This window comes from Strigops habroptila, chromosome Z (assembly GCF_004027225.2).
Source record: "Strigops habroptila isolate Jane chromosome Z, bStrHab1.2.pri, whole genome shotgun sequence".
NCBI lineage: Eukaryota > Metazoa > Chordata > Aves > Psittaciformes > Psittacidae > Strigops > Strigops habroptila.
In genome coordinates this window covers 90,125,739-90,151,733 of record NC_044302.2, presented here as the reverse complement: position 1 = coordinate 90,151,733, position 25,995 = coordinate 90,125,739, and the positions used below count along the sequence as shown (strand labels likewise).

At 42.8% G+C, this 25,995-nt stretch overlaps 1 protein-coding gene and 1 non-coding gene across 6 annotated transcripts in view; both read right to left on the bottom strand.

Annotated features, from left to right (window-relative positions):
• The window catches only part of ZFR (zinc finger RNA binding protein), a 48,909-nt gene extending 25,285 nt beyond the window's left edge, over positions 1-23,624 (bottom strand). For all 5 annotated transcript variants that reach the window (XM_030511436.1, XM_030511438.1, XM_030511437.1 and 2 more), the window contains exons 1-5: positions 23,424-23,624; positions 23,034-23,118; positions 3,673-3,955; positions 1,967-2,111; positions 900-1,118 (exon numbers count right to left, since the gene is read on the bottom strand). In XM_030511436.1, the coding sequence (XP_030367296.1) occupies positions 900-1,118; positions 1,967-2,111; positions 3,673-3,955; positions 23,034-23,118; positions 23,424-23,460 (769 nt within the window). In that variant the 5' untranslated portion in view covers positions 23,461-23,624. The remainder of the gene's footprint in view (positions 1-899; positions 1,119-1,966; positions 2,112-3,672; positions 3,956-23,033; positions 23,119-23,423) is intronic.
• On the bottom strand, positions 7,093-7,229 carry LOC115601427. Its single transcript, XR_003989346.1, has one exon. It is a non-coding gene; the product is annotated as a small nucleolar RNA SNORA66 (small nucleolar RNA).
• Positions 23,625-25,995: the final 2,371 nt, after the last annotated feature.

The window sequence follows — 25,995 nt, the reverse complement described above, 5'->3', positions numbered from 1 at the left end:
ATTTGCTGTTCAAGTTTCCAAACGGCAAGGAGGAGGGAGAAACATTATGTAAAGGAAGGGTAAAAAAAAAAAAAAAAAAAAAAAATATATATATAAAAAGACAGAATGGATAGTGCTATTCCATTCCATTTAAGTTGTTCTAGCACAGAAAAGCTGTTTGCCTGCTAAAACCTGGCTATGCAGTCCTTGATATCCAGTATCAAAGTTGATTAAATCAAGGAAACTGGGATTCCATACCTTTGAGCCAGTTTTCCCATAAACTTTCTACATCTACTTTCTACATCAACTATTTTAATCCTCTGAGCAGGCTCTGCCTCAAGGAAGTCTTAAAATCCCTTTTTAAACAGAAAACAAAACAAAAAGTTCAAGACGGCTGTAAGATGCCAGCTGATTTAACATCTGGCCATAAATTTACCATCTTTTAATCTTTAACCACTTTTTGGATTTCTAATGTTTGAAGGAAAGTGTTTTTTTCAGCACCCATTCTCTTCCCATTTTGGGTCAAGACAACCCAAACTTACCAAATTTATACTGGACTGCTCCTCCCTGCCTCTGTAACTGCTGTTTCATGCCAGCATGCTCCCTTCCAATTTCCTTGGGCAGCATTTGTGTGGCTGCGTTTCCTTATTTTTTCTATCCCTCATCTTTTCTTTCAAAACTTTACAGCAAGTCACAAAACACTGTGCACACAGCAATGCGAACACTTTGTATATTCTCACATGTAACACAATAGGCACATATAAACATCAAACTTCTTTTACAGCAAAATATTTTGCCACTATAATTATTTAACTGGTTGATACTTCTCAGTAGATTATGATGTAATTGAACACTGAATCCTGAAAACTCAAAAGTAGCAACTGCAGAGATCCCAGCAACATAATATGCAAAATTCTTACCAGAGTAAGTAACTGCTGTTGTACTGTATGTCGCACTTTGAGTATAGGATGGAACCACAGTAGCTGCAGCTGCTACTGGCTGCACAGTAGAAGATACTGGATATATAGAAAATGTAGTTGTTGCTGGACTTGGCGTTGCAGGTTTTATAGCTGTCACTTGCCGTGTTTGCTGGGCTTGGGTATACTGAGTTGCGCCTTGGCTATATCCTGCTTTCGGAGCTAATTAGGATAGGAAATAAAAGCATACAAACATTGCTATGTTTTAGTTGAGTGACATGCAAACCATATTAAGTGATACTTAACTATATGCTGGGGAACAAAAGCATACCAAGTGTTTTTTCTTTTGGTGCTTTTGTTTGCTTGGTTTTGGGGTTTTGTATTGTGGTTTGTTGGGGTTTTTTTTTTGTTTGGGTTCTTTTTTTTTGGTGTGGGTTTTTTTTTTTGTGCGTATGTGTTTTTGGTTTTTTTACAGTCACAGTTACGCATGCATCACCCACCTGTTTTATCAGTGTCACAGCTCACACTAGTAAGCATCAGATGTATTAACCGTGCTGCCATGTTTTCATTCAATGGTTTTACTAGAGTACACAAAACCAAAGCCCACCTCAACTTTTCTATTATTTCTAAACTAAATAGGATTTATGTTTTGTAGCAATCATGACAGAAATACATACAGCAATCATAAAGAACTACATACGTTAAGTAACTCAAGAATTAAAAATGAGTCTTTCTAATCAAGTTATCATTTGAACCCACCATGAACTATTTAAACCTATTTCAGCAAGGTTTCTAGATAAATCAACAAAAAGTTTGCCTAGAAGTATATTTTGAGTGTATTTAATAACAATCTAAACCTGAGAGACATTTACTTATGGCAATGTCACAATAATGTTCAAGGTCTAGGTGCAGCAAATTTTTCCATGCATTGACAGCAATTACATAACAAAACAAAACAAAAAAACCCCAACATATCTGGATAATGTGAAATACTAAGAAAACTATTTTTCAGCTATTAAAGTAGCACACAGACTGTGTGTAATGACAGCAGTTTGAATAATGCCACCCACCTGTCTGGTAGTACGACTCTGCTACCGAAGGCTGAGGCTGGGCAGCAGCAGCCACAGCCGCCGCAGTTGCTGTTGGCTGTTGATAGTACTGCTTGCTGTCGTAAGCTACAGCCGGGGCAGTAGACCGAACGTAGGAATAGGAATCCTAAAAATTCAAAAAAGAAAAATAAGCAGATTTCTCCTTGAAGTATATGCTTGGAGTACTAAAAGTCACTAGCAGAGTCAAAGAAACAATGTATTTTCTTCTTGTCCATTAAAGGAGAGTTAAAAAAATGCGCAGATATAGTATATACAAGTAAATACATTGAAGAAATTAAATTTATGTTTACAGATACTTCAAGCCTGAAAACAACCCTGATGGTCTTTTTCAGACTTAATACAGGAATTAATCTTATGCTATGAGGTTAATGGTCGCACTCAAAGAGTTGTGGTCTCTCTTATGAAGAAAGGCAGAGAGAACCTAGGTTTGTTCAGCCTCTTTGTTCTTCTGAAGGCTCCAGGGAGACTTTGGAGCAGCCTTCCAATACCTAAAAGGGCCTACAGGAAATATGGAAAGGGACTTTTTACAAGGGCCTGTAATGATAAAACAAGGAGGAATGGCTATAAACTCAAAGAGGGGAGATTTAGATTAGCTGTTAGGAAGAAGTTCTTCTCTGTGAGGGTGGTGAGACACTGGCACAGGTTGCCCAGAGAAGCTGTGGCTGCCCCATCCCTGGCAGTGTTCAAAGCCAGACTGGACAGAGGGGCTTGGAGCAATCTGGTCTGGAGGAAGGTGTCCCTGCCTCTAGCGTGAGGGGTTAGAACCAGATGATCTTTAAGGTCCCTTCCAACCCAAACCATTCTATGATTCTATTAAATCACTTTTCCTACCAGATTATTTGTAATTATGAGTATACATGCTACTGGAAAGCCTCTTGCGTTACAGTTCATTGCCATATTTAACAAATTATAAAAGCTATACGAAAGAATTGCGATCATGCAGCAATAGTGAAGTCCTTATAAACAAATCAAAATACTGATTAGAATCTAGATAATGCCTTATAAGTTTAGGACTAAGAAAGCTAAAATTATTACAAGAGACATACTGTTTTAACATCCAAGATGAATACAGACAAACGGTTCCCTTTTGTAGAAGCCTGTAGCCACACAAGGTTAGGCAGTGATCTCACAAAGGGTATCCAAAAACTACCAAAAGAGTAGTTCCTCTCCCAGGGCAATCTTTTGTTCTCGTATGTTTGGTATTAGAACTCACGTGGCACCCACAAGTCTGACAAGAGAACTACTTCTACCTGCACTGAAGATTTTTCTTGGAACAGTTTTCTTCATGTGCATCAGTTCCATGATCTAGTTTACTGCATGCCACTTGAACATTTAAAATAGCTGAAACAAGACAGTACTACTCTTTTCAGCAGTAGTTTCAGAAAATCACTTGGAGGTAAACACCAATTCATTGCTTATTGTGTGAATGTCTAAATCTTTGCTGATGGAGCACTATTGCTGATATTCCTTTATACGGGCCATATGAGACCGCACTCATTTCACATTCTGTCAGTTTTTGCTACAAAGTAATTTGAGTCATACTTAACCTGTGATTCACAGAATAAAAACCCCATACATATCATCCCATTTACTTATCCAAACAGACCTCCTCCTTTTAAGGTATCATTTAAAAATCATACAACAGAAGTAACTCTTTTAGAACCCACCTGGTAATTCTGTGTAGTGACAGGAGGTGGTGGTGGTGGAGCTTCTTGTTGCCTCTGCGTGTAACCGTAATCTGTAGCTGTGTGCGCTGTAGGATAGCCCCCATATGCAGCAGCTGTTGCAGCAGCTGCAACAGCTACTGGAGCAGGCCTGGCCACTGCAACTGTGGCTGCTGCTGGAGCATAGGCTGCAGTAACGGTGTGTGCAGCAACTGGAGCCTGGTGGACAGTGTAGCTAGCAACTGTAGTTGGATGGGAGTAGGCTACACCCGAAGCAGGCTGCTGGCTACAGGGGAAAAAGACAGTAGGTAAATAATTAGATTAATACAGCACACAGAGCTGATGCCTACACATTTCAAAATCCAAGATTTTGTTAATAGTTGTCTGTTCTACAAACAGACTTGGAGCAGCTATTATGCATACACTTTAATGGCTGCTATTACCTCTCTTCCACCCCTACTAAAAAGGCTGTTACCATTTGAAGTTTCTGTGGATGCACATATGTCATGTAGGTGATGACTTCCTTAGCAAGGGGGGGGCGTTTGTTTTTGGTTTTTTCCCAAGTGGTGGAATACAAGTCTTTAATTCAAAGTAATACAGAAGTCTTAAACTGGTATCTTTTCGTAACTGACAAGTTTTTAGATGTAGTTCTTCAATAAAACTGACATGCCTGTCAAATCAAGAAAAAAGCTACTTTTCTGTAAGAGCCCATTACTGACCTGCACTTGCATGTTTTTCAATAAACCATATGAAAGTAATGAGATTTTAAAGACTTCCATGAAAATTAGCTCAGAACTCTTACAATTAAGGCAAAGACTCTCTAAATACACACCTAGGATAGGGAACTTCTACCACAAAACTTTAGCATTTTAACAGCTGGCCCCACTTCCCCATACAGAAATCCACTGCCTCACAACACATAGCATCAAAAGAACAGACAATAAGATGGAGCAAGACGCCTACTACCAGAGCTCTGGCAATCTTCCAAGCACATACTGAAACTAATCTGCCTCTCTAAAATTTGCAGGTAGGACATTAACATTTGGCTGTTTAGTGAGAATGAGTAACTATTAACAGTGGAAATAAAAAATTATGGCCTCAAAGGTTTAGTTATTTGAACAGAAACTATTGTCTAGTATTGATGTGTATTATGATTAGAAGCTTAGAATAGTAATTTTGATTTTTAAATAAGTGAAACAGGCAAAATACCACTATCTGGAACAACAATGTGAAAGTGGGGACTGAGTGATTATACTGAATTTTGTAGTACACTTCCTGCACTGCTGTTCAGTAATACTTAAGAACCTCTATAGGGTTTCACATCTCCATGGCACTATTAAAACAAGATAATTAAAAACCAGCTCCATGACTATCAAGGAGGTAGTATCCCCTGTTTTTCAGAAGAAAATAGAAAAATGAAATCTCACTTGAAGTAAACATACTCAGTGGCACAATGGAATTGCAGTATGCTGTCGTGGTTTAAGCCCAGATGGTAACTCAGAACCACACAACCGTTCGCTCACTTTTCCCCTCTTTTCCTTTCCCCCATTCTGGGCAGGATGAGGAGGTGAATCGAAAGAATGTAAACCCCACATTTGAGATAAGAACAGTCCAATGACGAAAGTATAATATAAAACTACTACTACTACTAAGGGAAATAACAAAGTGAGAGGATATAAAACTAAAAAGGGAAGAAAGAAAAAAAAAACCCAATAAACACAAGTGATGCACAACACAATTGCTCACCACCTGCCAACCAATACCCTGCCTGACCCGAGCAGCGATCTGGGTGACTTCCCCCCAGTTTCTATACTGGGCATGACATGCTGTGGTATGAAATACCCCTTTGGCTACTTTGGCTCGGGGGTCCTGTCTCTGCTTTCCCCCGGCTTCTTGTGTCCCTCCTCAATGGCAGAGCAAGAGAGACTGAAACGCCCTTGATCAGAGTAAACATTACCGAGCAAAACTAAAATATCTGTGTGTTATCAGCGTTGTTCTCAGACTAAAACCAAAACACAGCACTGCACCAGACACTAGGAAAAAGAAAAATAACTGTTACAGCTGAAACCAGGACATATGGTTATGCTCAAACCCAAAAGGAACAAATTACAGTATTTTTCCTAAAGACTGCAATATTCCCTCTGACACAACTACCAGAAACAAAGTACCTTTTAACTACACACACTATTATTTTTGCGAAAGACATTTCCGTAACTCCCTTGTGTTTAGTAATACTACTTATTTTTAGAAAAAAATATTTTGTCATTTTAATTAAAGAACAACCCATTAACTTCAATATATTAAAAAGAATTCTCACAGCAGAAACAGAGAAAATTTTACTGCTTCCATAGTTGGACTCCACCTTCTTCCCATTATGGGCCCATGATTGCTTAGAAGACCACTTGCATTCCATCCAAGTTTAAGTCAGTTGTGAAATGTACTCACAATTATGTTTCATTTTACTTTCAATTTCTTAGCATAACAGTAGAAGGCAAAGACCTAAACCACTCTGATGTAGCTCCCACCACAGTTTGAAACAATTCCTCCTACTTGATGTACCTAGGAAGATTCTTTGTTTTGCCTGTTTGAGGTCAGAAATCGAACTCCACCAGAAAATTCGGGAATACCATTCTATGATGGTTAAAGTCTATAAAATCAGTCTGCATTACCTACATAACTAACAGCACAGAAGTGTAAAATATTCACAAATTCTAAGGTAATTACCATTATCATATATATCTACTAAAAATACACTGAATTGGGAAAACAGACAACAAGCAGACTGTTTAACTCGGGCTGCAGCTGAACACCTCAACAGTCCAATACTGCCTCCTGCCTATCCTCACTCTTATTCTTCCCTCCTTGCATATACCAAACCTGGCTATGCCATCCTATTCCATCCCTGGTGTTAGTTCTGCTACTTGTCAAGCTATTCAACGTGCTGATTCAACTCATTAATCTAGCAGAAAATGATGATGTTTTTTTTCCTGGGGTCATTTGCTAACAGGGTAGAAATGTTAGAAACACTGGAGCTTACAAAATAAGCCTGCTGAGTGCCAGAACTCATGTAAATTATACATAAGGAAACAAGGGGGGGGAAAAAAAAAGGGGTGAGGGGAGTGGGGAGGGAGGGTGAAGGGAAGAAAGAACAGGGACCTGTCCAGGAAGCTTTAAGTTGGCTCTTCCAAGTTTCATGAAACTGTGTTAAATACAATACAATGCTCACAACATCTGTGAAGTAATACTACCAGTCAGTTCATGTAAAAAAATGCTTTTGTTCTCAGAATATGTATGATTAAAGCTACATGACAGTTTTCAGTATTTAATATTGTGAAGAGATTATGATCATTATCAGCAGGGCTATTAACAAGATTCTGGTACAGACAATTTAATTTCTTTTGTGCTATTTTTGGTATCAAAATTCCTTATCATGATATAGAATTAAAAGCCCCAATAATTTGATTTACTGGGCTAATACAGTTCTATGACCATGTTTATTTTAGCAAACCTGTTCCCCTTGCTTCTGCAACATCATGCAGAGCTAGTGATCGAGTTTGCATGACTGCAAGAAAAATACTCTAAACGGATTGCTTCTTCCTTTTTAAATGTTATACAATATTACTGAAATTCATGGTGACATCTTTTCTGCATTTACGACATTCCTTTTTCTCCCCACAGTCTTACTGAAAACCTTTAGAAATTAGGATGATCAGACATTTTCATGTAATTAATTTACATGAAAAGATTTTTGTGCCAACTTCTTCATCTTGTTTGGTGATTTACTGCCTTAGCACATGTGCTGATATAAACAAAATCCTCCTAAATTATTTGCCAAACTCCTTATTCCACTAATCTTTCTTGCTATCCATCTCTGTACCTATCCCAGCATTCTCTAACCTTCTTTCCTGACTACAGATGGCAAGAACCATATGAATCATTTCAGATGAAGTTTCAGTTGTGCTACACTGAAACTTCATCTGAAGTCCACTCTGCCCCAGACAGTGTTTTCAAACAGTCTAGTTTCCTCAGAGCAAATTCTTGTGAAGTTATCTGTGTACTGACAGTATTTTCCTTGCATAAAATATGACATGCCATACTAATATACTAAGTACGACCGAGAACTCCACTGCAATTATTTCTATTTGATAATCACCCTTCTACTAGCCACCTGTACCAGCTCCTTCTCTACAATTCTTTTACTAATCTCTACCTTAAGTAATAATTTTCTGTACTGCACCACATCAAGTACTTCAACGTAGTCCCAGTAAATAAGACTCGAAAAGATTTAGGCACATAATCTAGTTATTAGAGCAACACTGAAATAAACTATGTTAGCTGAGCTAAGGTAACAAACCACATGCATGTTCTTCACCGCAACAAAGTAAATCACTCAGTTTAGCTTAATCCCCTAATACAGTGGGAAAACGTTGAACCAAATTACTCGGTATGTTCTATGGGCTACATACAAACAAACAGGTACCACAGCACAGCAGATAGAGAAGCTAACTCACTGATCTGGTAACTCAGAGTTATGAAGATCTCCCTGCCCAATTCTACACCACAGAATTAATTCAGCTACAGCACAGCTTTTAAAAACCCCTGTAATTCTAGGTAGATACTTAGCCAGGAAAATTCCAGCCTGAACACTTACATTTGGCCAAGCTGTATTAGAATTTCAGCAACGAACTGCCCGCACCCTAGGAACAAGCTCTCAAAACAGAATTTGTTAGCCATGACTACTCCATATTAGTTATTAAAACGACCACAATAATTTAATGTATCTGTTGGTAATTTTTATTCCCCTTGTAAAAACCCAGAATATTCAAGCAGCAATTAAAAACCTTTTCTGAACTGCACAAGGATCTTCAACAAGGACAGAGTAGCAGTGTTTTTGATACAGAAAAAGAAACATGGACTTCCAAGGTGAAAAAAATAGCTGGCAGCACAACCTAAAATTATTAAATCAGAAGCTGGCTAGGAGGCAGAAATTACTAATCAACAGCAATTAATGAAGTACTGGAGTCCACTTCGCAACCAGTTCCAAAACCACACAGATTTGTCTAACTTAAGTAGCCATATAATGTAGGTTTGTAAATGGGCAACATTCTTTCAGAAAACACTTAGATGAGAACTTATGTCATATTAGATCAAATATAGCAGAACCCTCACTTGCTAGTTACTTCTATATAGCAACACTGATAGGTCTGGATTTCCTGTGACGTATCAGCCCAAGAATGACCAAGAATTAAGTGCAATTAAGAAACCAATACTGAATTATCTTCTGTAGAACACTTGGTTTATGATCTTTTCCATTTCCAGCTGTTGGCCTTCTCTAGTAAGAATGTCTTGAGGTTTTTCTTGTAAAAAAGTAAACTGAAAGTAGAAAGCTTTACTTTTTGCACATTAACAATATCAAGAAAATAAAATACTGTGATATAAACCCATCTTTGTTGCCAAGTAATAATTTCAGATGACTTATGACTGTAAGATATTTTAGCTTCCATTTTAAGCTATGTGTGGAGCAAGTCACACATTAAGAAAATTAGTAAGTTATCTGTAGCAATTATAGTCAGAGAAATAAATTATATTTTATCTATAATACTGTATATTATAGATACCACATAAAATGTATAGAGGAAGCACATATAAAGGTCCCTCTAAGCCTTGTTTTTCATCACGACTGATTCAATTTAAAAACAAAAGTGAATTATAACTCATGTGCACATAGCTGAAGAAAAGCAAAAATAACCCCAGTGCATCGCTGTACTAACAACTGCCGTGGGTTAAGCCCAGATGGTAACTCAGAACCATGCAGCTGCTCACTCACTTTTCGCCCTTTTTCCTTTCCCCCACTCTGGCCAGGATGGGGAGTAGAATCAAAAGAATGTAGACCCCAAGGGTTGAGATAAGAACAGCCTAATAACTAAAGTATAATATAAAACTACTACTACTACTACTAAGGGAAATAACAAGGGGAGAGAATATAAAACTAAAAAGGGAAAGGAAAAAAAACCCCAGTAAACACAAGTGATGCACAATACAATTGCTCAATACCCATCAACTGATTCCTAGCCCAACCCAAGCAGCGATCTGGGTGACTTCCCCCCACTTTCTATACTGGACATGATGTGCTTTGGTATGAAATACCCCTTTGGCTACTTTGGATCAGGTGTCCTGTCTCTGCTTTCCCCCGGCTTCTTGTGTCCCTCCTCAATGGCAGAGCATGAGAGACTGAAAAGTCCTTGAACAGAGTAAACATTACCGAGCAACAACTAAAACATCTGTGTGTTATCAGCGTTCTCAGACTAAAACCAAAACACAGCACTGCACCAGCTACTAAGAAGAAGAAAAATAACTGTTACAGCTGAACCCAGGACAAGAACCAACAGACAGACATTAACGCTGCTATTCCAGCTCTGTTTTGGGTGCTGGACACTGAAAACTCTCCTCCTAGAGGCTAAGGACATCTTCAATTTTTTAGTTTTCTGAAGAGTGCTATTTTTGTACAGTTGAAGATCAGGACCAAAATTTTGTCTCTCCTAAAATAATTTTTAAAGTACTAATATCTTGAACTAAAACCCCCCACTAATTAAGACTTATTTCTTGAGTTCTAACTTTGAAGAACACTTATACATTTTAGCATTAAGGAAACCACACCTGTTGAGATCTAACTGCCAAATTTCTCAAGCTTTCATAGATATTCTATCAGTAGCACACTGGTTTAAGCCCAGCTGGCAATCAAGTACCACGTAGCCACTTGCTCGCTCCCCTGCCTCTCTCCAGGAGGATGGGGAGGAGAATCTAGAAAAGTGTAAAAGCCCATGGGTTGAGATAGGAACAGTTAAATAATTGAAATAATAACAACAACAGTAATGGAAATAGAGAAAGAATGGAAGGAATAAACCCCATCTCCCAAGGGAAAAAAAAAAAAGTGACGCACAATACAATTGCTCACCTTCCCCTGACTGATGCCCTGCTCATCCCTAAGTGGCATTTAGCCCCTCCCAAACAATCTCCCCAGTTCATATACTGGGCATGACGTGCTGTGGTATGGAATACCTCTTTGGCTAGTTGGGGTCAGGTGTTCTGGCTCTGCTCCCATCCAGCTTCTTGTGCCCCTCCTCACTGGCAGAGCATGAGACTGAAAAGTCCTTGATCAGGGTAAGTGCTATTGAGCAACAACTAAAACATTGGTGTGTTATCAGCATTATTCCCAGACTAAAAACAAAACACAGTACTGTACCAGCTACTTGGAAGAAAAATAACTCCATTTCAGATGAAACCAGGACATGGTAGAACAGCAAAAAATACAGTTTTGCAGTTTTTCCTTCAGGCATATGAAGATTGAAGGATGACCTAACTCTACAAAAACTGAAAGAAGCACTAGTCTGCTGCTTCTTCAGATCCTAACCTAGGAAGAGGCATTACTAAGTAACTGGTCAGATGAAGTTTCAGTTGTGTTAATGTAACATGGGCAAAGTAAAAACAAAATAGTAACCATTAAAAACAAAGAAAAACAAGTGAACTTTTTTCCTCCTAAACACACTTGACCATAAACAGCATAAAATGGTGAAAAGAAATATCATGCTACATGAAGTTGTACTTTAGAAGTGGCTTCTGTTTTTCTAAGGCCTGTCACTCACTACAGGCATTAAATTTCGATGAAAACTGAGTACATCTTTTTAGAACTTTAATGAAAATTATTTCCTACTGCTACAATTTTGTGAACAGAACATTGTAATGCAATTCACTAAGACTCTAGGGAGGCCTGAAGTCATGCAAATGAGCAATCCCTTCTTGAATTCTATTAAATTTCAGCGGCTCCTATTAATGGCTTCTATGGTTTAAAGCCTTTAGGCCTAAAAGTTTAGGCATTCTACGTAATGCCTAAAAAAGACAGTTCTTTGTAACAATTTTGAGTTTCCCTTCCTCTTCCTTTTTTCTAAAAACACCCCTGTGTCACTCCATTACAAGCAAAAAATACCATTTACTACTAGACTGCTAAACATCTACTACCAATAACTCGCCACAATGATGAACATCCTCATGTTTTTCACATACTGTTACTGCTTTGTTAATCTTCACATTTAATCTCACAACCTGATTTAAATCCAGTCAAATTCTGCAATCTTTTCCTCACCGTACATCATAACAACTGCAAGTGTCTCATATATGAGACAAATATATGTTCTGTACCTAGCTCCTTTTACTCAGTTGCACACAATAGACAGTTCATTGCCTATACCGCTTTCTTCATTATCAAAACATTGATTTTATTCAAGTCTAAGTCAACAGCCATGTCCACAATGGTAACATGAAAGACAAAAACAAATGAGCTTCGGATGTTCTGTCTGCCTGAAAAAGTACCACCTATCAAGATTTTCCCTGTAAAAATCACAGGGAATGACCTCCAGAGGTCTCTTCCAACCTCAGCTATTCTTTGATTCTGTGATTTTGTGACCTCTGGAGGTCATCTTGAGGTCCAGTCCCACATAAGCAGGGGCACCTACCTGGCAGCAGCCAGTCACCTAGGACCATGTCCAGGCAGCTTTTGAGTATCTCCATGGATGGAGATTCCACAGCTTCCCCAGGCAACTTGTGCCAGGGCTCAGTTACCCTCATAGTAAAAAAGTGTTTCAGAGGAAAAGTCCTATGTTTCAGTTTGTGCCTACTGCCTCTGGTTTTGTCATGGGAGCCACTGAAAAGAGCTTGGCTCTGTCCTCTTTGCACCCTTCCTTTAGGCATTTCTAAACATTAAGAAGATCCCTCCTCAGCCTGCTCTTCCATAGGCTAGACAGTCCCAGCTCCCCCAGCCTTTCCTGAGAGGAGAGATTCTGCAGTCCCTTCATCATCTTTGTGGGCCCTTTGTTGGACTTTCTCCAGTATGCCCATGTCTCTTGCATACTGGCAGCCCAGAACTGGACACAGGGCTCCAGTAGTTGCCTCACCAGGGCTGAGTTAGAGGGGAAGGATCACCTCCTTCCAGCTGCTGGCAATACTGTGCCTACTGCAGCCCAGGATGCCATTCACCCTCTTTGCTGCAAAGAAGCCATTGCTGGCGCACATTCAAGACTCCCAGGGCCTTTTCAGCCAAGCTGCTTTCCAGCACATCCTTTAAGATGTGATGCAACTCAAGATAGCATGGGCATAATATTCACAGGAAAAAAAAAAGCAACTGACATTTTTATACAATGATATAGGTACCTTCACCCTATGATAAAACTGTAAGTACTTTCATTCCCCATGTATTTTAGAATGGGGTGCGTATAACACAATCCTGTAAAATGAAGAAATGTTTGTGTTAACTTAAGTCTAGTAGTACACTTCAGAAGAAGCTGTTGAGTCCTGCTCTGTATTGTCTTTATTTTTCTGTTGTCCAGCAGTACAAGTCTGAATATGTTTAGTGACACTTGGGCAAGTAAGCTTGTGTGAATTACACCCCTAGTGCCTCTGAAAAACTGAACACTTTTGAAACCAGTATCTAGTTGTAAGAAGAGGTAAGTGGGGCAGATGTCAAAGATGAAACTGAAGTTAATCAGAAGTGCTATCAAATGTGAAAAGAAACACTCTATCCCCAAACAATTCTCAATAGCCATCCACAGCATTTCACTTTCCTTCGCTGTTCTGCACCAGCCTGGAATATCCTATAACATGAGGCACTGCACTTGAATTCCAAACCAGCTGTAACTGCAAGAGTTCACTTTCCTAAGGCTGTCTAGAAGATTGCATCTTAACCTAAACTCAGAGGCATTGTGGCCTGCTTTGGACACAAACTGCTAAAACTGCCTTTATCTGTGAAGGCTTGACAGATTTAGTAATATTTACGATACCTGAAGGCAATTCAAAGTTAACAAATCATTCTGAACTACCAAAGAATCTCCCATCTGTCTGTGTCCTGTCTTACTGGAGCAGGGACACGGTATGACTATCACATAGATGAAAATCAGACACTTAGAAGATTCTTTATATTCTTTACAGAAACTGAAGTCTTAACACAACGTTAATTAAATGAGATTACCACATTTGCACACTTCTCTGTCCAAACATTTCTCAATGCCCCTATCTGTCCACCAGCATACCCACAATTCAATCAGCCAGCTTTAGAATAAAAGCATAACTATGCCTCTCTCCAGCACTAATTTAAGAACACTAATGTTTTTTACCTATGAAAGACCAGCCAATATTAGGTTGTTTGCTTCAAACTGAATAGGCACGCAGTGATTCAGGTGACATACAGAGCACACACACACACAAAGAAAACAGGAAGAGTATCATCAAATTCCGCATTTATTTCAGGCTCTAAATAGATGGATTAATACAGTTGCTTGAATGAGTAACAGATGACTTGCGTTGTATGCAAGTTTATACCCTAAGGCCCTAATACCACCACTAGCAGAAAGCACACATTGTAAAGGTACTGCAATATTCAGAGAAATTTCCTGTATTGGTATTTGCATTATCTAATGCTTCTCTCATTAAGTCATCATGTTATTACCGGGTAGTGCACACAAAGAATTCTGAATGAGTGGGGCAGCAGGAAATTTTATGTGGTGACAAAACTGAAAGGAACAAGAATGCTTCTAATCCATTATTTACAGGCTTAAAGTGCACATAGCTCTTCTGCTGCCTTTGATTAAATATGAAACAAGTTAAGATTTCAAATGTGTTTTATGAAAAATAGTATTTATGAACTAGTAAAAACAGATATCTATTCCCTTCTTTAACTAGTCAATTCAGGGAACTATACTGCTTACACTATTACAACAGTGAATATGTTTATCAAGTCCTGCACACACTAATAAATATCCCAAATCCAAGATCTAACACCTGAGCAGCTACCAATCTGGCCTTTCTAACGGCTTCAAATATTAGTATTTGATGTTAAGACTATATTCCTTGGACAAATTTTAATTTATCCTTCATGTCAAGGAAAGTATTTAAATGATCCACCATGGCCACACATAATCACAGGAAGACACAGTGACTTCTATGCTAATAATAGTGTCATCTTTTCAGTTGTTGATTTAAAGAAGCTATTTCCTTGAACCCAATAGTTCTAATACATTGTCCCTCTGCTACTATTGAAACAAATTATAATATTGTCATTTTTAGAAACTGGAATTCCAGCAGGGTTTATTACTGGGCTCCAACAAGTCTAGAATTGAATTCAGAAAACCTTCAGTACAAGCACCTTCCAAATATCACTTAATATAGCACATTTTCTCCTTTGAGTCCTCTGAGTACGAGAACCATGACTGTGGGAACAGTGACTTCCCATGTGTGGACACTGAAATTCTAAGGGACCAGTTGCCTCAAATGAATGTTCCCAAGTCCACAGGGCCTGATGGGATTCATCCCAGAGTACTGAAGGTACTAGTAGATGCTATGACAGGATCTCTCTCAATCATCTGCCAAAGATTTGGGGAGTCTGGGGAGGTCCCTGCTCACTGGAAGCTAGCCAGTGTTATTCCAATTCACAAGAAGGGCGTGAAGGAAGACCCAGGAAGCTACAGACCTCTTAGTCTCACCTCGGGTCCTGGAAAAATTATGTAGAAGTTCACACTGAGTACTGCTGAAAGGCATTTAAAGAACAAGGCAATCACCCGGCACAGTGATAGTTAACAAAGGGAAAGAAAGTCCTGTTTAACTAATTAGATACCCATCTGTGATAAGGTCACCTGCCTAGTGGATGAAGGAAGGGCAGTGAACGTACCCCTGAGGAGGACTTGGGGGCACTGGTTCAACAAAACAAAGTGCTGGGTCCTGCACTTGTATCACAACCATGCAATGCTCCAGGCTAGGGGTAGAGTGGCTGGAAAGCTGCTTGTCAGAAAAGGACTTGGGGGTGCTGACTGACCGACCTGAACATGAGCCAGCTTGTGCCCAAGCAGCCAAGAAAGCCAACGGCATCCTGGCCTGTATCAGCAGTAGTGTGGCAGCAGGGCCAGGGCAGTGATCATCCCCCTGCACTGGGCACTGGTGAGGCCGCACCTTGAATCCTGTGTAAAGTTCTGGGCCCCTCACTACAAGAGAGACATTGAGGTGCTGGATTGGGGCCAGAGAAGAGAATAGAGCTGGTGAAGGGTCTGGAGCACAAGCCTGATGAGGAGCAGCTGAGGGAACTGGGGTTGTTTAGTCTGGAGAAGATAAGGCTCAGAGTGACCTTATCGCTCTCTACAAGTGCCTGAAAGGAGGCTGTAGTGAGGTGGGGGTTGGTCTCTTCTCCCAAGTAACAAGTGATAGGACAAGAGGTAATGGCTTCAAGCTGCAGCAGGGGAGGGTTAGACTGGGTACTAGGAAAAATTTGTTCACAAAGAGGGTGATCAGGCATTGGAACAGGCTGCCAGGTAAGTGGTGGAATCACCATCTCTGGACGTGTTCAAAAACTGTGTAGATGAAGCCCTCAGTGTTATGGTTTAGTGGTGGACTTGGCAGTCCTGGGATAATGGTTGCACTTGGTGATCTTAAAGGTCTTTTCCAACCTAGTTGGTTCTATGAATGAAAGATTTGACATGAGCGGGCAATGTGCGCTTGCAGCCCAGAAGACCAACTGTATCTTAGGCTGCACCAAAAAAGCATGGCCAGCTGGTCACAGAAGGCAATTCTGCACCTCTACTCTGATCTGGTGAAACCCCACCTGTGTTCAGCTCTGGAGTCCTCAGTACAGGAAAGACATGGACCTGTTGGAGAGGGTCCAGAGAAGGGCCACAGAAATGACCAGAGGGCTGAAACACCTCTCATATGAGGAAAGGCTGAGAGAATTGGGCTTGTTCAGCCTGAAGAAGACTCCGGGGGGACCTTATTGTGGCCTTTCAGTTCTTAAAAGGGCCTATAAGAACGATGGGGAGGCCTGCTGTCATGAGAGGTGACGGCTTTAAACTAAAAGAGAGCAGATTCAGGCTGGATGTGATGAAAAAATTATTTACAATAAGGGTGGTAAAATCCTGGCACAGGTTGCCCAGAGAAGTGGTGGATGTGCCACCCCTGGAGACATTCTAGGCCAGGCTGGATGTGGTTCTGGGCAACCTAATCTAGTTGAAGATGTACAGACAGATAGGAGCAGCCTCACGCTCGCAGGACCTTGTCCTCATGGGGGACTTCAACCATCCTGACATGTGTTGGAGGGACGGTACGGCCCGGCACAAGCAATCCAGGAGGTTCCTCTATTGTGTGGAAGACAACTTCCTCTTTCAAGCAATAGAGGAGCCAACAAGGAGAGGTGCCATGCTGGACCTTGTGCTCACCAACAGGGAGGGACTGGTTGGAAATGTGGCACTCCAGGGCAGCCTTGGCTCTAGTGATCACGAGATGGTTGAGTTTGAGATGCTCAGGACAGTGAGAAGAGCATGCAGCAAGCTCACTGCCCTGGACTTCAAGAAAGCAGACTTTGGCCTCTTCAGGAACCTCCTTAGTAAGGTTTCATGGGACACAGTCCTAGAGGGCAGGGGGGCCCCAGACTGCTAGTCGGTATTCAAGGATCACCTGCTATGTACTCAAGAGTGTTGCATCCCGACTAGAAGAAAGTGCAGCAGGAGGGCCAGGAGACCTCCATGGATGGACAAGGAGCTGCTGAGGAAACTTAGAGGGAAAAAAGAAGCTTATAGAAGGTGGAAGCGAGGACAGGCGGCCTGGGAAGAATATAGGAGCATTGCCCGGGAAGCTAGGGACCAGGTTAGGAAAGCTAAGGCCCAGCTAGAATTAAGTTTGGCAAGGGATAAGTTTGGCTAGAATTAAGTTTGGCAAACTTAATTCCAATTAAGTTTGGAATTATCTATAAAAGATAACGGGAAAGGATTCTATAGATATGTAGCAAATAAAAGACAGACGAGGGACAATGTGGGCCTTCTCCGGAAACTATCAGAACTGGCTACCATGGATTTGGAGAAGGCTGAGGTTCTTAATGACTTCTTTGCCTCCATCTTCACCAGCAAATGCTCTGACCACACCACCCAAGTCTTGGAAAGCAAATGCAGGGACTGTGAAAATGAAGACCTTAGGCCCACTGTAGGAGAGGATCAGGTTCGAGACCATCTTAAGAACCTGAACACGCACAAGTCCATGGGACCTGATGAAATCCATCCACAGGTCCTGAAGGAGCTGGCAAATGAAGTTGCTAAACCACTGTCCACCATATTCGAAAAATCCTGGCAGTCAGGTGAAGTTCCTGTTGACTGGAAGAAGGGTAATATAACCCCCATTTTCAAGAAGGGGAAGGTGGAAGATCCAGGGAACTACAGACCAGTCAGTCTCACCTCTGTGCCGGGCAAAATCTTGGAACAGTTTCTCCTGGAAAGCATGCTAAGGCACATGAAAAACAACGAGGTGGTTGGTGACAGCCAACATGGCTTCACTAAGGGGAAATCCTGCCTGACCAATTTGGTGGCCTTCTATGATGGAGCCACGGAACTGATGGACAGCGGCAGAGCAGTTGATGTCATCTACCTGGACTCGTGCAAAGCGTTCGACACTGTCCCGCACGACATCCTTGTCTCTAAATTGGAGAGACATCAATTTGATAGATGGACCACTCAGTGGATAAAAAACTGGCTCGATGGCCGCACACAAAGAGTTGTGGTAAATGGCTCGATGTCCAGTTGGAAACCTGTAACAAGTGGTGTCCCTCAGGGATCGGTGTTGGGACCGGTCCTGTTCAACATCTTTGTCAGCGACATGGACAGTGGGATTGATGCGCCCTCAGCAAGTTTGCCGATGACACCAAGCTGTGTGGTTCGGTTGATACGCTAGAGGGAAGGGATGCCATCCAGAGGGACCTTGACACGCTTGTGAGATGGGCCGATGCCAGCCTTATGAAGTTTAACCAAGCCAAGTGTAAGGTCCTACACCTGGATCGGGGCAATCCCAGGCACTGCCACAGGCTGGGTGGAGAAGAGATTCAGAGCAGCCCTGTGGAGAAGGACTTGGGGGTGTTGGTTGATGAGAAGCTTAACATGAGCCGGCAGCGTGTGCTTGCAGCCCAGAAAGCCAACCGTATCCTGGGCTGCATCAAAAGAAGCGTGACCAGCAGGTCAAAGGAGGTGATCCTGCCCCTCTACTCTGCTCTTGTGAGACCTCACTTGGAGTACTGTGTACAGTTCTGGTGTCCTCAACACAAAAACGACATGGAGCTGTTGGAGCGAGTCCAGAGGAGGGCCACGAGGATGATAAGAGGGCTGGAGCACCTCCCGTATGAAGACAGGCTGAGAGAGTTGGGGCTGTTCAGTCTGGAGAAGAGAAGGCTGCGTGGAGACCTCATAGCAGCCTTCCAGTATCTGAAGGGGGTCTGTAAGGATGCTGGGGAAGGACTCTTCCTTAGGGACTGTAGCGGTAGGACAAGGGGTAATGGGTTCAAACTTAAACAGGGGAAGTTTAGAGTAGATATAAGGAAGAAGTTCTTTATTGTGAGGGTGGTGAAGCACTGGAATGGGTTGCCCAGGGAGGTTGTGGATGCTCCATCCCTGGCAGTGTTCAAGGCCAGGTTGGACAGAGCCTTGGACCACATGGTTTAGTGCGAGGTGTCCCTGCCCATGGCAGGGGGGGTGGAACTAGATGATCTTAAGGTCCTTTCCAACCCTAACTATTCTATGATTCTATGTTCCATCCCATTGCAGGGAGGTTGAACTAGATGATCCTTGAAGGTTCCAACCCAAACTATTCTATAATTCTACTATGTAGTTATTCTGGATTTTAGTAAGGCTTTTGATACTGTCCCTCACAGCATCCTTTTGGGTAGGTTGTCCAACTGTGGCCTGGACAGGTTCATGGTACACTGAGTGAAGAACCGGCTGGACAGCCGGTCTCAAAAGGGCTCTGGTGAACAGGGATACATCTGCCTAGTGACCAGTGCTCCTGGGCTTCATTTCTAGAGCCAAGTCAGTTCAATTATATATCAATGATCTGCATGTATGAGTTGAACGCACCATCAGCAAATTTGATGAAGATACCAAATGGGGGAGGTGCTGTTGACTCTCCTGAGGAACAAGATGCCTTGCAGAGGGATCTAGACAGATTGGAGCAATGGGCAATCATTAATGGAATGAAATCTAGAAAGTCCAAGTGCTGGATTTTGCACCTAGGGTGGAATAATGCCAGGCATAAGCATGGATTAGGAGAGGAGCGTCTGGAGAGCAGCCTTGCAGAACGGGATCTGGGGTGCTCTGTGTGAGCCAGCAGCGTGCCCCAAGAGGGCAAACCCCATCCTGGGGTGCATCAGACACAGCATCACCAGCCGGTCAGCAGAGGTGATTCTGCTGCTGTGCTCAGTGTTGGTGCAGCCTCACCTGGAGCACTGTGGGCAGTGCTGGGACCCACCATTTAAGAAGGATGTGAAGGTCCTTGCATGTGCCCAGAGGAGGCAACAGAGCTGGTGACAGCGATGGAAGGAACGTCCTGTGAGGAGTGGCTGAGGGCTCTGGGCTTGTCTAGTTTAGAGAGAAGGAGGCTGATCGGTGGCCTCCTTGATCTCCTACAGCTTCCTGGGGAAGGGGAGAGGGAGATGCTGAGCTCTGCTCCCTGGTACCCAGTGACAGGACACGTGGGAATGCACCAGGAGAGGTTTAGACTGGACATCAGGAAGCACTGCTTTGACAAGAGAGTGGTCAAACACTGTAAGAGGTTTCCTGGAGAAATGGTCGATGCCCCAAGCCTGTCAGTGGACAATGCCCTTAACAACAACTCTTAACAGGCTTTAACTTTTGGTCAGCCCTGAAGCGGCCAGGCAGTTGGACTAGGTGACTGTTGTAGATCTCTTCCAATTAGAATAGTCTATTTTATTCTTTGAAAATGATTGGAAACTATTTAGATTCTCTTCTTTCTGATGTGGTATGGGGTTTTAATTTTTCCTGCATGTCTCCAGCTGAAGATTCAACAGTTTCATACTTTGAGATATTCCAAGAAAGGTGTGTATCCTAAAAAAAATGGCACAGATTTTTTTGCACTTAGCTGAAGTGGTGAAATCAACAGGATTCTATATATTATTCTTAGGGACCACTGACTGAGAATCCTTTAAAGCTGAGCCTAAAGTTCTCCCAATGCATTGGAATTTTTACAGCCATTTTTGTCAAGAGAGAATGTCAAAAAATCTGATCAATAATGTGTTTATTACAAATATTTCTGTTACTTACTGTAAAAACTATAGCACTAGGATATCTAAATGGCAAATATCAAAGAGCTAGGGTCTTCAATTGCAAATGTCTGACGTGCCCGCCTAAAAAACTTGCTATTTTGAGCAACATTTTTTTAAAATCCATGGATTAGTAGTGTGGCCAGATTTTTTTTTTTTAGATTTATGAGGTTCACCTATGTTTAAACTATGCAGGTAAACATCTATTTGTTCATCTATTATCTTAGTTCCTTAGCAAGTAAGATTTTTATAATTCAATAAACTGTTACTTCAAATACCAGTAACAATCTCAGAAGACTTGTTGCAATATTAAATCTTCCACTATCAGCCCCTGCCACCACCATCTTTTTCGCAAATATACTTAAGTGGAAGGCACATTTTGTAGCGCTCTGTAAACAAGTTACTAAGGACCTGCCAAGTCTGCCTTCATGAAGATAAGCTCCCTTTTGGATATTTTAAGAGACTCCTCTGTTTTACGCTCAAAATATTATATTCATTCTTGTGAAAGGACTGCTTCAACACTGTTTTCAGATGTGATAAATACACAAACCGTTTACAGGATGCAGAGTCTTTCACCAATAACAAATGAAATAGTATCTTGCACTTGTGATAACAAAGGAAAAAGCTTCCTTTGATCAGTTTTCCATTATCTCAAGAACACATTTAGGATTAACTCTGAAAATAAGCTTCGAACTTGAATGCTATTCCAATTACTGTATGTTTCTATACAGCAATTCAAAAGGAAATTTCAAACAAGCTTTTCAGGTTCACACGTCTGGAGACCACCTCAGCTCTACAATAAAGTGAAAAATTCATCCCCACTTATTCATGTAAAGTTAATTTACTTAAAAAGAAAAAAAAAAAAAAATCCTATTTAGAAACTCCTTCATACCCCATGGCAACTCAGTTTCAAATTTTACTATAACTGTCAAGTAAAACATAAACACACTGTGAGCACCAAACCTTAAAAGAACTAGAAGCCAAACTAAGTTTAACCCTCTCTTTTAACTATTAAACATTAGAGTAAATTAAATTTAATGTACTTTATGTCCACTTCCAGGAAAAAAATAAAGACTAGATTGTGAGTCATTCCAAGACCACCATAAAACTGTATATTCCTGAACCTATGTCAGGCATGCGATTTTTATTAGGTAGTTAACAGTAGCATCCATCTGCCTTTGTTTGTTAATAACCCCTCATATATGTTTAATCCCCCATATTTATTTTTCTATTTTTTTCCACATTAACCAGGACTTATGCATCAAGGAAGATCTGTCTTCGCATATTACAGATTTATTAAACGAGTAACATAGTCTCAAATGTAGACTTTAAGTCCCTGTTCAACACAAGCCAAAAATGTGAGAAAGCTCCTGACTGTATCTGGTGTTTGCCAACTGAAGTAATCTGATGTCTGAAAACACGAGATGATAGATGCTACCAATTAGTTTTGTAATACTCTGATACACAATTTGGACTCACAAAACCTACAAAGATACAAAGACTCATGGCAGTGTGCCTATACAAGTTGTACGGTTTCAGGTCTCTGAACTGCCCTAGAAGACCTGCTTCTGGCCTTAGGTATCACAGTAGGAACTCGTTTTAAAAGGTGCCTGGCCCTGCAAGTACCTTCTCTACTTTCTTAGAGATATTAGTTATAACATTGATTCAGTGTAATGAAGTCCCCTGTTATTTTCCAGTGTTCCAGCTCTTTCCTTCTCCATCTAGTCTCCCATAGTCGGGTTCTAACCTATGTTAAATAGGATTCTGTCCTCCCACACTGACAGAAGTGGGGGTAAACACACGGGCAGCAAGCCCCATCTTCCCTGAAGCCGAAGGAGGAGGGCCCGGAGGCGGCAGGCGGTAACGTGCTGGTGACGTTGCCGGCAAGTGGCCATTTTAATTTAAGGGCCTCGGGACCTGATGCTGCCGCCGATTCTCCTCCTCCGTGCTCAGCTCCACCTCCCCACCCTCAAACCACTGGGGACACAGCGTTACCAGGAGGATAAGAAAACACACCTGCGGGCGGGGCACATAAGCAGAAGGGTCCTAAGCACAACCACCCCGGAGGAGCGGGGTGCAGAGGGGGCGGATGCAGGGAGCGGGTGATGGCAGCAGCCCCGAGCCCTCCACCTCGAGGGGGCGGGCAGATCCCGCGGGGGGACGCGGGGCCGAAGAGGACGGCGGGGGCTGCGGGCCCGAGCAGGGGGAGGGACGGGGCGGGGCAGGGAGGGGTCGCGGCGGTTACCTATACTGGGCAGCAGCCCCGCTATGGGTGAATCCAAAGTAGTTGCCGGTGGCCATTTTGGCATCTTCTCCCAGCCGGCTGGGCACTGTGGCGGCGATAACCGAGAGGCGGCGGCAACAGCAGCGGCGGTCGGGGCCATGACAGGAGGCCCGGGAGGAGAAGGAGGGAGGAAAAGAAGGAGGAGAGGGAGTGAAGGGGGGTGGGGGGGGGATAATAAGGGGGACAGCAAGGGGGACAGGCAGACAGACAAGGGACAGAAAGAGCGCGTGAGCACCAGGTCAGACACAGCGCCTCGCGAAACCCGCCCCGCGCGCGCGGGCCGCACCCCCCCCCCACCCTTCCCCTCCGCGCGCGCGGGCACAACACGGACCCCCGGGCGCCGTTACTTACCATAGGTGAACGAAACTACCGGGCATATGGGAATCATGAGTCCGGCCTGGCAGCGACGATCGGCGGCGGAACTCTCTAACTCTTACCACCACCCCCCCCCCTCCTCCTCCTCCCTCCACCGCCTCCTCCTCCTCTGCAAGGCCGCGCTCGCTCCCTTCCCCCCCACCCACCCACCTACAGCGACAACGGCGGAGTGCGGCCGGGCTGACGCCGTGCGCACGCGCGGGATGTGCGGGGGCTACTGGGAGCTGTAGTCCGGCCCGCGCCCGCGCTACCGCCCCTCGACGGCACAACGCTACGCTGCGTGCCGCGGGAGGGCCGGTGAAGCGCGGCGGGACCTCCCCGTGCGCACTCGCGGGATGTGCAAAGGATCATGGGAGCTGTAGTCCTGGCGCCCTGCGGGGGGAGGCCGGTCTCAGGCCATCGCTGCCGGCGGCGCCCGCCCGCCCTCGGCTTCCCTCCATCAGCCCCGGCCCGCGGGCTCATATGGCCAAGGCAGGGTGGGTTTCTCATTGTTGCCTGCGAAAGCACAGCGCAAGCAGTAGGTAGCTCCAGTAACAGAGGTCCAGGTGGAGTGGGTCACTGCCACCCCTGCCATGTCCCCACGTGTGTACCGCACGTCAGTGTCCACCGGCTTCCCCATGCAAGTACGTGGTGTGCCCGAGCACGGCACGCAGCAGATACGGGGTGAGCACTCCTGCAAGGCCACAGAGCTAGAAGGCAGCATCTGCACTTAGTACACGTGTGCAGAGTTCACAGCAACACTTCAGAGAAGGGCCACACAAATGATCAGAGGGATGGAGCACCTCTCCTATGAGGACAGGCTGAGAGAGTTGGGGTTGTTCAGCCTGGAGAAGGCTCCGGGGAGACCTTATTGTGGCCTTTCAGTTCTTAAAAGGGGCCTGTAAGAAAGATGGGGAAGGACTTTTAGCAGGGCCTGTTGCGACAGGACAAGGGGTGATGGTTTTAAACTAAAAGAGGGGAGATTCAGGCTGGATGTGATGAAAAAAATTATTTACAATGAGGGTGGTAAAGTACTGGCACAGGTTGCCCAGAGAGGTGATGGAAAGGTGGCTACCCATGGGGACATTAAAAGCCAGGCTGGATGTACTTCTGGGCAACCTGATCTAGTTGAAGATGTCCTTGCTCATTGCAGGGGGGTTGAACTTTGAAGGTCCCTTCCAACCCAAACTATTCTATGATTCCATGACTTGTCTACAGTTTTAGATTCACCTGGGCCCCCAGCTGCACCATCCCAATTGCATTACCACAACTGTACATGTGAAGAGCAACATCACTGTCACCCAGCTAAAGCTTCCTGCACATCATTTGGTCTGTCCCCAAGCACTGCAGCTGATGTGTGTCCACAAATTAGTTCTGCCGTAGTTCCTATGGGCTATTGCACATGTGAAGTAAAGCCCATCGATCTGAAGTTTCTAGGCAACAGCATTCCATCAGATCGCTCCTAAAAACCGCTGGGCAGCAGCCAGTGCAGTAACCTCCCTTGGACAGCGATTGAATGTGCGTTTGTGCCACCTTCAGGCAACCCTTTCCTCCGAGCAGCAGATTCTTCTCAAACCTCTGAACAAAGCAAAACTTAAATCCCTAAATACTTACATCTTGTTTGTGTACTTTGTGCTTTGAGGTGCATTTTTCATAAACTAATCAGGACTTACAAAAGACTTCTGGATTAATTAAAAAGTGATCATTTTAGAAGTATTTGTTTTCTGCAAGCCACACTTAACCAAAACCACCCCTGCTTGGGACCTCCCACAGTCTTCACAAAAACAGGGTTTCCTTTATCCCAAAGTATGTGCAGGCGTCTTAGGCCATAAGACTTCAACAAAGAGATTATTGTTCATAAAACAAGAAGAGGAAAGTAATTCTCATCTAAAGCTTACATTATTGCAGTTGCATATGAAGTATAGCTACTTAAGATGCCAAACATCTTTGCCAATTCACTGAACACAATTTGTTGGTTATTATTATTAGTTTTGCATAGGAACTAAATAGTACTGTACCGTTTGTTCATTTTTATCCTAATCAAGCACAACATGAAAAGGAACCTGCATGGGAAAAGGAATGACTTTCTAACCTCTGTGGTGCATGTCCACTAAAGTGCTTTTCAGTGAAGAAAGCAGCTATTGGGTGAAGACACTTAATTGCTAATGCTTATAAAAAAAGCCCTAATCCTGAAGTTATATACAAGAGTACTTCAGGAGAGGGCTTTACACAAATCTTCTGTAGAAGAACTTACAGGGCATGACCTCTTCTGCCATGAGAACCTCAATCAATTCATACCATGTCTCTAATATCGAGAGATATTTATACTCTCCTCTCTTTATTTTTATTGAAGATTGTTCATAATTGGACCACTGGATCATGGTCCAATGGATCATGAAGTTTTCTTCATTCCATTGGTTTTCAAGTTTTTTCAGTTATAAACCTCCCAATATACTGATAACTATATAGTATTCAATAAACGTCATTAAAAGTATAAGCAGCTATATGCACACAGACATTCACACATCTTTTAACACTGTACCACTAAAGCTATATTTGCAAGTGGGTA